The following is a 14,327-nucleotide window of genomic DNA, read 5'->3' as shown; positions in this document are numbered from 1 at the left end:
TTACACTAAATCTAAAATGAATTAAACATATCATATCAATCTTAAATATGCATTTTAAAGCATTTACAAAATATGTCAAAAAAAAAGTAAATCAACCATTTTTGATACAAGAGATATCATCCTATGGACAGATTTACATATTAGGTTGTATACCAACCGCTTAAATAAGAGAATTATTGTTTTGATAACAAAGATTTGTACACCTCCTTCTTGAAAGCATTTTTAGTCTTTAACATTTTAAATTAATTGGGTAGAATATTTTGTCACACGATAAGTATAGGGCCACTTAAAAATTTCCATTGAGGGAGCTGGAGGCGTTAGGGTACCTTTAGAGCTAATATTGATTTTATGTACGTCACTCATAGGTTTTTTTGGCCGACTTACGCGGTACCTTTAAAATTTAAATTAATTTTTAAAACAAAAATAATTTGTTTGCTAAGAAAATAAATAAATGAGTGGAATAATGCCATTTTGTTTCATTTTATGCTTGTACATGGTGTTTTACGAAATATGTTATTCACTTTTTATTTTCATTTTATTATATCCAACAAAGACGTTCCCTTTTTGTAAGTGTAAGGATTACAGAAGATATATTGCTTTAGTAATTGAAAGTAAAAATTAGCTAGAACAATGAAAAAAACAACCTAAAACAATTAACAAATATAAATATAAAATGATAATAAAACTATCTTACTAGAGAAATTTATGTAACAATAATTTTGTCCTAGCTCCTGGATACCTATAAAGTAGGCTCTAGAAGTAAATTACGATATTAACAGTTTGCACAGTACATCCTTCATTGATGACTTACTAATTACACAAAACATTTTAACACCTGTATCGTCAATTTAAAAGTATGTTCAATTCCAATATTCTGTTGTTCCATAATCGTTGGATCAATATTATATATCTGCTTTTCTACATTTGAAATTTCCCTTCCTGATAATTTGGGTGTTTATCGAAAATAAGACTTTTTTTAGCAGCAAATTTAGCCTTTGCGGTGGAATATGTTTTTAACAATGGCAATATTCCTTGCTTTTTACGTCGATTGCCCAGATTCGATAAATTATTATATCCCCATGGTGGGCTACCCTGTATAATACAATAGCAAAAGAAACCCAGATAATAAAAAATAAATTTATCGCAATTTTCAAAGTTCAAAACGCTACGGAACTGAAGAAATAATCGACAAAAATTCAAAACAGAAGGCAAGATGGAATAATTATAAACCGACAAGTTCATGGGCGTGCAAAGAAAGCACTCACACATATTTCTAGCGGGAGGCCTTGAACAAATCTCAATTAATTGAAAAATTTTACTTTATAATTAAGGTTACAAATAACGCCGAATGGTTTACGCGCAAGTATGATTTACTGAATGAAAATTAACATGTCTGTAGGGAATGAGAACAACGAATTTTTAATTACCGACTCGCCTTTAAAATATTCGCCTGTCCATATGCAGAGATTAATGTGTCACGTTCCGCTGTTTTGTATTAGTTTATTAAAAGTTTCATTTTTTTGCTACACAATTTGCAAATTTTACCATCGGTATATTTTGCTTAACATATTCTAATCGTATAAAACTAGATGGATCATCTTTAGAATAACATAAATTACAATTTGCCTAAAAAAAATTTCTTGATAATTGTGTTCCATTTTCCTTTGAATTATAGATTTGGAAATGTTAATGTTAAATTTAAAATTTAAATGTTTGCCGTCAATATATAAACTAAAAGTTGCTAAACAGAAACACTTGTTTCTACTTATTGCGTCGGCTTTCTTAAATATGTAACAAGAGCATTTTCAACGAATCGACATGATCTTTAGACAAATTAGATTTAGTAGTGACGCTAAATAACAAATACGACAAAACAACATTTAGGAAATAGTAAAAAATGTGTGTATAAAGAAAAAATTTGATTTTTTTGGGTAAGGATCAAAACCGTATCACAAAAATGTCTTGCGATAGACTTCCTTTCGTATATTCTATATCCCAATACCTACTCGACAGTTAATTGAAGAGAAGAAGGACTTATCTTTTGACATTTTTTGTACATAGTTTACCAAAAAGGCTCATTTCATACTTTAGAAAGTCTTAAAAATAAATTTAAACTGAACTCTTATATCCCTAAAAGCAAAAAAAAGTCTAAGCACAGCCGTATATAAAATGATTTCCTTATTACAAGTATTCAAACCCTTGCCCACATGATTTAGTTATAATTATTTTATTAATATATATTGCTTGGCAAAACTGGGTATAATTTAAATTGAAGGATACGTTATTACATTTTATTATTTTTATTATGATAAACGAGTTGATGGGGAGTATAGAAAAAAAAAGAATTTGTAAATTCTTTTTTTTGTTAGTTACTTAAATTAAATTAAATCTAAAAAAGACGAGCTGTTTGAAGCGACGCCACTTTTTGAATTAACATCCCTCCCATATACGTTGTAAAGTTTTGTCTTTACGGATTTTAATGTGCCTAAATAATCATGTAAATATAGTAGTAGGCAGCCTTGACTGACTTACCACCAATGACAGATCTCTGGGCGAGACCCAAAGAGTGATTCGAATCTTAATTTTGAAAAGCGAAAAACTAAGGTTGTCTGGCAACTATTTATTTTACACTTCGAATATTTTGTAAAAATTTGTACGAAAAGTCGACTGTTTTATTCGATACGATATCTTATCTTTACTAAACATCTAATTTTTCACTATTTATGGAAAATCATTAACATAAGATTGATAATAATGTTCAATAAATAATTTGCAGAAGTGCTTATAAAATATTTTGATTTGTTATTTTGAAAAAAGTTTTTCTAACTTGGTATTAAATATGTGAATAACTCCATAAGCTGCTGAGTACGCAAAATAATCTTCTTTTCATCATCTTACTCGGCAAAAATAAACTAATACTTCCCTAATTTAACAGTAGTTTTAATTTTAAGAATATTAAGAAGTGCATACTTAACTTAAAACTGCTTCTACAAAATGATTATTAGAACGCAACAAAATTATTCATGCCAATTGTTCAGCAAAAATATTTCGAATGCAACACCATCATCTCATACAATTTACATAAACACAAGCAATAAATTTACATTATACATATAATATCCTTCGACGTGAAGTAGTTCATAAATTTGCGACTTTGGAAAATTTTCCACAGCCTTGGTTATTAAAATTCGTAAAGAGTATATGGCGTTGGTCAGTGTAATACGGCGAGTTCGGAAACAAAGCAAGTTGAAATGTTAAAACATTATGTGTTAAACTTTCATAATTTTCTACATATGACGACTTTTGTCTCTGTAAAAGAACGAGATCAACCATCTTTCACTGTGTATCTCACCAAATGCACGTTCAGCTCTTAATATGTACTTACTGCCTGTTTTTTTTTTCTCTTCACTTGAAAATAGGTTCGCTGTTCTTAATGGAGACAACAATGTTTATATTAAAAAATCAAACAAGCATATTTTGTGTACATAGTAAGTTTCTTCACAGTGATGCAATGATCCACCTCAATTTAATATCTGTGAGCTTTTCGTACTAAGGGGTGTTTTTTTTATGTATAGAACTTTAAGTTGCAATAAAACAACGATGGATTATTCGATTGACATGAATTTTATTTATCCGAAAGATAATCTTGTGGCATTACATTTTAAATATGATTTCTGGCATATGACCGCCACGGCTGGCGCGGATGTAGTCCAATCTGGACGTAAAATTTTCGATGACTTTTTCCAACATTTGTGGCCGTATATCGGCAATAACACGGCGAATGTTGTATTTCAAATGGTCAAGCGTTTGGGGCTTATCCGCATAGACCAATGACTTTACATAGCCCCACAGAAAGTAGTCTAGTAGTTAAATCACAAGATCTTGGAGGCCAATTCACAGGTCCAAAACGTGAAATTAGGCGGTCACCAAACATGTCTTTCAATAAATCGATTGTGGCACGAGCTGTGTGACACGTCTTTTTGAAACCACATCTCCTGGACATCATGGTTATTCAATTCAAGAACGAAAGAGTTAGTAATCATAGCTCTATACCGATCACCATTCACTGTAACGTTCTGGCCATCATCGTTTTTGAAGTACGGACCAATGATTCCACCAGCCCATAAACCGCACCAAGTAGTCAGTTTTTTTGGATGTAAAGATGTTTCGACATACACTTGAGGATTAGCTTCGCTCCAAATGCGGCAATTTTGTTTGTTGATGTAGCCATTCAACCAGAAGTGCACTTTATCGCTAAACGAAATTCGCTTATGAAAATCGGGAACAACGGCAATCTCGTTTTGGGCCATTCGACGCATCTACGCCTTACTTGATGATCGTTTGGCTTCAATTCATGCACGAGTTGGATTTTGTAAGCACGTAAACCAAGATCCTTCCGCAAAATCTTCCATAAAGTGGAAGGACACAGATCCAATCCCTGTGCTTGATGGCGGATGGACTCATTCGGGTCTTCCTCAATGCTAAGCTCTACAGCGTACAGCTACTACTTCTTCTGTACGCACCGTACGGCGTCTCTGGGGATGCGAGTTATCAATAAGAGTAAACGTGGTGCGAAAACGTTCCATGGTTAATCGAATTAATTGCTCTGATGGACGATTTTGTCGACGCTAAAATGGACGTAGTGCGCGATACGTATTCCGCACAGAACCATTATTTTCGAAATAAAATTGCACTATTTGCAAGCGTTGTTCAGGCGTGAGTCTACTCATGATGAATTGTCAAACCAAATAAATCGGTCGCCATCTTGAACAGTAATGCCAACTTAAAGTTCTATACATCGAAAAAAAACACCCATTATTTCTGTCGGCGAAGTATGCTGGACTGTTTGTTTTGCCTGTTTTGCAGTTTTGGCTGCTTCAAATAATTTTACTATCTTATGCTAATTTTGCTTATTATTATCCATTTTTACTAGTGAATACGTTGGAGGTTTACATTCTCGCGTTAAAATTCTTCATTTTTAATCCGGAAGTGTTACCTATGGCTGATTTGTGGTTGTAAAATGTTTTTGGCCTCATTATTCGTTTAAATGTATTCCTTAGATATTTATGTAAATATTCATTTGATATTAAAATGTTTTATTATTATTATTATTATTAATTGGGTCAATTCTTGCTACAGAGCCCATTAGTGTCGTGAATATATAGAATTGAATACTTGAAATAATAATAATGATAATATGAACGTCACACAACAAAACTTTGCCAACGTATAGAACGATATACATATTTCCAGAGGAAAAAAGAGGCGCTAACGAACTAAGCCGTCCTTTAATACAACGTTCAAAGAAAGAAACATACAGAAAAAGGAAAAAGAGAAAGAAAAAATTACTAACTTCGATATCAACCTTCAAATATCATTATTGTAATATTCCGTCTTGTGCAAATGATAACTTTGAAGCAGTCAAATGCACTTTAATGTATAGTGTCTATAGTATATAGAAGTATCTCCCTTCCAGGGATAAAGAAAAAATATTCACCGCTGCACCTATATTGAAAGATGCTTTGCTTTGGCAGAATTTAGATAGTCATATCTACGATTATTTCTTTTTCTGTTTGAGGTGTTAAAATTATTTTATACTTTTATATTATTTTTATTTAAATTTTACTAAACTATGTACGTTGCACTCACTCACTTATTCGCATTTCTTAATTTTCTTCAGTTTCTCGTTGCTTTACAATCATCGTGAAACCCACAACCTGATGATATTTTAATTTTATATAAAAATGCGCAGTCATGAAACTATGTCGTCTATTTATTATAAAGAATTACGTGAATTGAAGAAAAAGTTCTAGGAGGCAACAATTTTTTCTTTGAAACAGCGCACATGTTTTGGTTTAATAAAGGCGAATTATTAAAATAAAATTAAAACAGTTCGTACTCAGTGTCACGAGTGAGAAACTCGTTCAATTAACTCAAGGCTCACCGAGATAATAAGAGAGATAGATGTCAAGGATAGACACTGACGGCTGACGCTTGCATTAGTATATCTCAACGCGAAAATATTTGACAAATATAACAACAGCATCAGTTATCGTCGCTTTCGTTGACTTCAATATCGTCTTTACACTGACAGCTTCTCGTCAATTCCTTCGTTATCTGCATATGAGATATTGTTAAGCCATTTTTCATAGCTATCGAGGAGGAAAAATGAGGTTTTCCAAAGAAGAGTGGTTAAGGAGTGGAGTCAGCAATTTTGTTAGCGAAAAAATGTATATTTTACTTCAATAGAGCTCGGTTGACTGGTCGAAAAAGCCATGTAGAAGTAACTCATTGGAGTATTGCAAATTCCCGACCACCGTAATTTTTTTCGTTAATTAGGTAGTTCTATTAAGTGCAAGATTAGGATATAGGATTTAGTGTGCGACCCGCATTCCCACCATCCGCTGCGACCTGATGATTTATTGCGGCACACTCCCAAGTATTCAGTCCCCCAACATACTCAGCCTCGTAAAACGTCCATTATTCTGTGAGAACGTACCTTATTTGGGTCGTCAAACCTGAGAATTTCGGCCCCCCAGTTTTGAGTACCTGATTTTACCCACCGCCTGGTACGCAGTAAGTGCTCTGCTCATTCGCATTTGAAGCTGCAAGTTCGGTGTCAATCGCTAAGAGGATTTCCAGGTTGCGTGTCTGTTCATTGGTCGCGTATCTCTTCGTAGTTCATGCTATCAAATGTATATATATATATATATATATATATATATATATATATATATATATATATATATATATATATATATATATATATATATATATATATATAAACTTTGAATTCCTTGCTAATTGACGAATATCCATGCGGTCTGTCTTCTGTAAGGATCCAAGGTGACCTGAGAGCTCTGATTCTTCTAGATTTTGACAGATTAAGTCACAAGCTATATATTATGTATGCAAGCTTATAGAAAACTTTCCCAAGTACAGAATGCAATTTATGATACTTAAAAATTTGCAGTCGAAAGCTAAAAGTGTTGCAAAATGGTATTCCTCGAGGCTACTTCCTTGGAATATTGCTGTTGACATTATACCTCCCATCTAAGGTCTCTCCATTTATACGCTAATGATATTCAACAACCTGTTATATAGTAATTTGGATCGCTTTATTCTGGATTCCGAAAACCACTATGTGGCAATTAATAAAAAAAAAGGACACGTACTATTGTTTGAGCGTTCCCAAAGAAGGGATCTATGCCAGAACCTTTTACGCAGTAATTTCAATAACGAAGTTTTTAAGAACGTTGAACGTTTCTATGAATGTGGAACTGTTACGTGATGTTGATTTAAGGCTTTCGGATCTTAAACTTATTTTCAGCCAAAGATATTATGTGATTAGTTTTAACGAAGTTTAATTTTTGTGACACTGTGTCGGTCCTTGCCTTCTGTGATGCAACACGTATTCAGCTTATAGATAATTGTAGTGTATATTTGATTAGAGGTACGTACCAGACTGTATTACCGGGGGTTTTTTGCTAAAATGAAGGTAAATGCGTTGTTCAACCGAAGAAAAGGTAATATTATCATATCAATAAATAAAATAATCATAAAGAATACGTTGAATATTAATTTGAAAAAATTAAATTTAGATATGATGCTCATAATTTAGTCTTGTGGCGTAAACACATTATATCGTCTCATAAATGATCACTCTTAATGGGATCGTTATAGTACCAGCAGCATGCCTTTTTCTTTTGTTATTTTTTTAGGTACATGTGTCGCATGGGTTTATTTTATTTATTCTCTTTTTTTCTCTTCTTTGATATTCCTTTGCGTTTCAGGTTGCTTTGTTTTTGGTTTGTATCTTGTATGGGCTTAAATATTAACTATTACTGACTAATTTCCTGGTATTATATCAAATACTTAATATAGGGCAATTGTAGGTTCATCGATGAAGAATAACTTCATATATTCTTGTAATGTGTTTACAATAAAGTTGTATTATTTTGTCTCCGCTCCTTCCCACGCTAGGAGGTTTCTGTTTCTATTAAGGGTTGGTGTTCTCTCTCAACCCAGAATAGTCTGTTTCGCCTTTGAACTGCACCTATTTACGCTAGTATGTTAGTTCTAAGCAAATGTCGCTGCAGGAGCAGCCAAAAGTCGTAAAACTATTACTAACGTTCAATAATATAAAATCTTCCGTATCTTGTCTTCGGCTACATTATTGTGAATTAAGTCCCACTTTTAAAATGAGGAACTTTTGGAAAAGGGAATAATCCACTGCGATTGGGGAAAACGGAGTAAGTGCGCCACATGAGATTGAAATAAAAGAATGAAGAAAACGAAGTTTACAATTTAAGTTATATTGTAAACAGTAAATAATTAAAAATCCATCAATCAAATTCAATTTGGCAATACTTACTAATAACAATAGGACACCTAAGAAAATATTGTGTTAAAATTAATAATTATTTTGACAGAATATTTTATAAATTATAGGTGTTTCTTATGGATTTACGATTTAAATGACGGAATATCAATTAATATGAAAAATATCTCAATGCTGCTGTGAAAATTAATTATACAAAAGAAATGAAAAAAGTACTTGCTAATTATTTCAATTTTATATAAGTACGCACCTAAAGGAAAGGAAAAAACAAGAATTGCAAGTAGTTACAATAACAGTAATAGCAATTCATAAATGAACAGAATGCAGATTCCAAGGAAAATAACAAAAACAATATGAATTAACCCAATAAAGAACAACATAGGAATCGGAGTTGTAATTTTACAAGTTTTTATTTATTTACTCACCTCTTTAATAATAAAATAAACTTAAATAAATTACCTGTCGTAACGCCGCATCATTCATTCGTCAAATTCGTCTTTCAATTATACGCAAATTAGTGTGACTTTAATTTAGGGACGATTTGAGGCGTCTTAAAAAACTGAAATATGGAAAGCTACCATATAAAATATCCTGTATTATAAATTTTATACCGGGCAATAACCGCACAGGGTAAAATTTCCATTTTTTAAAAAACAAAGGAAAACATCAAAACCTCCCATTTTTGAACACAGACTGCTAGACAAGATACTGTTTCTCGGAACCTTATCGAAATGAATTAATGCCCCATTTATTCTAAGGTCATTGGCGGTTATAACGGACATTGCTATTCTCGCGATTCTCTTTAATGGCTTCGCATTATAGGAGCGTAAACACATATACGGGGAGTCAGAGAGTGTGAATATTTCGAATATTTTGCAGCTATTTACACAGGAAGATTTCTAATTTGTCAGTGAAAACTAAAAAAAAGGCGTGCTTATGTTACAATTTTTCTTCCCGGGATTTTCGACTAAAGTGCATAGTAAAATAATATAATATAATGAAATATAAAATAAAACAGTAAATAATAAATATGCAAAAAATAATAAAAACTCATAAAAAGGCTCGACAAGGCCATAGCCAACTATGATTGCCAGGAGCTTGTATTCATTTATGTGAAAAGAAAGAACTATAGAAAAAATCTGAGTACACCACTCCAATGGCCTTAAAAAATGCTCTAATAATGTTTTTATCCGAATTCAAAACTTCCATAAATAAAAAAGTTGTGGGCAATTTTCAAAAGGGCCGAAAATTGAAAAGTCTTTATATCTCTGTTGGGAGCTCTGCTCTATCTAGTTCAGAAATAAGAGATGGTTAAATTAAACTAATATACAGCAAAAACGTTAACCAAAATTACATTATTTTATTTCGTCTCAGATGAAGACGAATCTAGAATTAGTGAGACTGTAGACAAACCCCTATCAAAATCAATCAAAATTTGTTAGCTATAACGCTATGACCGATTTTTTAAATATAATTTTAAACGCGTCACATTTTCTTAGACTTCTAGTTTGTTTGGTGCCTGTATTCTGTTGTGTTACACAAAAATTATATAAAAAAATGTTGTCCCTGTTTTTAAGTATCATTCATTGCCGCTTATCTGAGCAGTTAAACAGGTTTTTGAAGATGCCAAGAGGAAGTTTTAATAAAATAACGAGTCATGAGAAAGAAGGGACAGAGAAAATGAACACAAATTTTCGAGATGCGATAAGTTCAGTGCTAACTCTTAAAATCACCTGGCTACAGGTGAAATTTATTTGAAGCCTAATGTTCAGCTTCCGATTATTTGAGTCTTCTATTAATAGGTTACTAAATAGAGTTGTGGCGATACATAACCTCAAACCTTACAACCGTCCAACATTTAAGCACTCGGCGGGGGTACGAGGGATTCGCCAGTGCTTGGATGCGGATAGTCCCCTACAAGCACGGGGCCCCATATGAAGCACCCCCTACAAGCACTGGGGGTCCCGCGGAGCGGGCGAAGGTTCGACGTTCGTTCGAAGGTGTGAGGTTATGTATAGCCTCAATCTTTACTTATCTAATACTCTATTATTTCGTTATTCTGCCCCAAAGTCTGTAGAGTTAATATATGACACTTTTAAGGACGAATTTCCACAAGTAATTTACAACTACATCTAATACACGAGTTTGGTTTATAATATGAATATTTTGATTGTGATTTTGATTTATTTTAACAGTTGGTATTACTGACTTAAAGCAAAAGCTTGACCGAAATTTGAACAAGTTCTATTTCGTGAATAAAATTATGGACTTAGTGAAATTGTTTGTCCACCGAATTCACGAAGAAAGACTAGTATAAGGTTTTTTTAGTTAGCAGCAAACCTAATAAATCATGAAGGGAAAGCCGTGAAGAATGAGAGTCATCCTCATAAGAAGTAGAAGAAAGAAGAAAGGAACAAACAACGAGTTACATCTCGCATAGATAAAGCGCTCTAACTATGGATGCAACGGCAGATAGAGTAAGTAAGTTTCACATCTCAAATCTTGAATTATGGATATCTTGTATGTCGGCGCCCTTAACTTTAGGAGGTCGATATTTTCGAATATTTCGTTTTTTATGTTATGAAATATTTATTTTTGACTCGCGAAAAGTTATAATTCGTAATATTGTGGAGCTATGGTATTTTTCTGAACGCTACCCGGCGAGTTGTTTGTAGTTGATCGTTGAATTACATTTAATAATCAATTGAGTGATTAGGTGATTTATTTGTTTCAAGCACTGTGTTGTGCATTCTTTAAATATTTTAGATGAGTCTAACCGTGTCGCCCCGCTCGCCGCCAGGACCCACCCGTTGGGTTTCTATGTTACTATTTTAATTTCGTTCGTACCTGGGTTGTCACTTATCATGAAGCGCAATAAGAAAAGTAAGCGAGTTCAGAATTTTAGGAAAAAAAAAATCGTTAACTAAGAGGAATAAAAATTGCTGTACAATAAAAGTAGTACGGAATGCGTAAATATCACTTACACATTATACAGTTCAATTATGGTATACGGATCGAATTAATAGGATGCAATTCATACGCTTTTTTGCAACAATAATTAATTTTGTTTTAATACGTTGTTGCACAACCCGTTCCGCAAATACGTCGCCGAAGAAAGTGTTATTATAACGTAACAGGATTACAAGTACTAAAGCTGGTTTTACACTGGCGATTTTTGAAGTAGTAACAGTCTTGAGCTTCTGAATTGATTTTTTGATAACTCAATTTTAAACATTGGCTACCATTATTTGTCAAACTCCAAGCAACTAAAAACGATTGACGCTCCATTTATATCGAGGACTTGAATTATCATTACGTCATCGATGTACAGGGTGTCCCTTTTTCGATATGTTCTTATGAGAAACTTAGTTTTTGTAGAATACTTGAGCCTTTAAGAATGGCGTAATTTTAAATTTATATTTATGCAATAAAATAATACATTTAATTACCTTCTTGCAAGACTCGAACCTATTATATTAGATTATTATTAGATAATTCAGTTAAAATGCTTTCGGGATCAATGCTTAATGCATTGTTTAGAAAGTGACGGTTTGTTCATAGACATACGAAAGCGACCAATTGCTTTTGAACGGATTATCCAAGGGTTGTCATTAACATACAATGCAACAAGATTATTATTATTTGATAAGGTAATTAATAATTAATCAAATAATGATAATAATAATAATAATTATTATTATTAATTGATTATTAAATATTATTTAATAATAATAATCTTGTTCATGACCACCCTTGGATAATCCGTTCAAAAGCCATTGGTCACTTTCTTATATCTATGAACAGACCATACCTTAATTCTTGTCTAGAGAGTCTAATAGTGTATTACAATATAATTGTAAATGTACATGTAGTGTCTGCCTGAATAAAGGATTATGTAAAAAAATATTATGTTTAAGACATCTAAACAATAATTTCATTATAACGATGTTAGAGTACATATAGTATATTAGTCGGCGAGTTTTAAAAATTACATTTTAACCAAGAGTTTAGTAAACGTGTTGCATACTATACTTTTTTACGACCTTTAATTTTGGAGTACGAATTTGTAAAACAGCATTCAATGACGTCTGACGTGACCATTCGAATTGGCAAATGTCAAAATATTAAATCTATCGAAAACATCGCTCTCGACCCCTGACTAAAGAACCGGAAACGATCGAAATGGGTGTTTAACGAAGCTGACGTTTTAAGGCTTAAAAATATGCCCAAAATGGTATTTTACATTAAGGAGTAGAAAAAATAATAAAAAGTTGCAATGAAAAAGCGTTTAATTTTTTTTTTCAAATATCAAAACAATAGTTTCCCAATCGGACATATCGAAAAAGGGGCGCCGAGTACTATTTTATAGTACTTGGTGATAACTAATTTAAAACAAATCCACTTCTACTCACCACTTTGATTATCCAAAATATCGTGGTACTTGTCTATCACACTGGTTACTAAATGCGCCATCGTGGGATCTGCAAGAAATAACCTGTTAAAGCTAACGAACAAAAAACTAATCCAAAAATATAAAAATTCAATCCATTTAAAGAACATCTTGCTTTTCGATTTAAGTACAATCCGATATCAATTAATTACCCGTCAACGACCTTGTATCCAAATTGAATTCAAGCCGTAACAGATATACAATCTACAACAAAATTCTAAACGCACCCTAAACAGCGGTGCGTCATTCAAAATATACTGGTACTAAGACCAGTGAACTCTAGATTTTAATCGGAATGGGATCGCTATTGCAGCAAATATCGATTTTGTGAGGCAAATTTTATTTCGAGAGAGAGGAATGGTAATAGCTATTTTCTACGTCATACACGTCAATATCTACCGCCATTTTCTATCATCACAAACAAGATCCCATATTTCAATTTATATAAATAAGCAAGAGAAAGACTATTGCAAAATTTAGTTTAGTTTGAGTCCAATGATTAAAAGGAATAGCTTAAGCTTAAGCCCAAGCTTCATTTGATGCTCGCTTATTTTGGAAGATTCTCAGATAACCCTGAAACTTAAACAGGGTGATACAAAAAAAGTATCTTCTTTCAGTTGTTTTCATTATAAGGTAGTATGTTTTACTACGCAGTTCTAGCATTATACAATTGTTTTTTTACATTATGAAATCAAAGAAATTTTATTTTTTCAATATTAATTCAATAAGTGTGTCCTCTACTTCTCCACTCTTGATTTGCAGTAAGAAAACATATTTTTACATTCACTTTAAAAACGCCATTATTTGCTATTGTAATAATTGGTTACCCAAGAAAAATGTAATGAAAACTCTAATATTTAACAAATACGTCAAGACGGCGGTTTGACGTAATGATGCTTGTGTTTCAGGGCCACCTTGTTTCTATATTTAGTAATTCATTCATATGTGATACATATATGTTTTCAGAATGTCGATGAGTTAAGCTGATGGGTACACAAAACTAAAACGTTATACTTAAAAGTTAATAATGCCAAAGGGAAACAAAAGTTGTAATGATAAAGTGTCATTTGTTAAAAAAAACTTAAAGGCAGCAAAAAAACCAAAACAAATTGCTGATTTTCGGTTTTTTCCGGACAAACCCGAAACCAATAAGAATTTTATCGATTTTCAAAAGATTTTAAATTAAGCACCAAAAGCGACATGCAGATGCAACAAGTTTATTGAATAAAAATCTTAACGACCTACTGTAAATTTTTGCGCAAATTTGTAATATCTTTTCGCGGCCAAGCGGTCGGTCTGGAATCCAAAATTTCAACATTAATTTCATGCAAAGAAAAAAGCGGATACCGCCGAAAGATGACTCGCGGAATTTTAGCAAGTCACGTATGTAATTTTTACCGATCCAAAAATCAGATGCGGGACGTGAAAAGGACCGGCTCGCAGTTAAACAAAAAAAAACGCAATTAATTCGCAAAGTTTACTTGCCGGGACCGGTAAGCGAAATTGCACGTTGCCCAACAACGACGAATGAATTTT

General features: G+C 32.6%; 1 protein-coding gene across 3 annotated transcripts in view; it reads right to left on the bottom strand.

Moving 5' to 3' along the window:
• Positions 1-14,327, bottom strand: part of LOC132704074 (elongation of very long chain fatty acids protein AAEL008004-like) — a 69,104-nt gene that overhangs the window by 38,707 nt on the left and 16,070 nt on the right. For all 3 annotated transcript variants that reach the window (XM_060673757.1, XM_060673756.1, XM_060673758.1), the window contains exon 2: positions 12,754-12,822. In XM_060673757.1, coding sequence (XP_060529740.1) covers positions 12,754-12,814 — 61 coding nt within the window. In that variant the 5' untranslated portion in view covers positions 12,815-12,822. The remainder of the gene's footprint in view (positions 1-12,753; positions 12,823-14,327) is intronic.

This window comes from Cylas formicarius, unplaced genomic scaffold, assembly GCF_029955315.1.
Source record: "Cylas formicarius isolate icCylForm1 unplaced genomic scaffold, icCylForm1.1 PGA_scaffold_6__28_contigs__length_40554024, whole genome shotgun sequence".
NCBI classification, from domain to species: Eukaryota; Metazoa; Arthropoda; class Insecta; order Coleoptera; family Brentidae; genus Cylas; species Cylas formicarius.
Note: the sequence above shows the minus strand (reverse complement) of the source record. Positions and strands in the feature narration are given on the sequence as shown.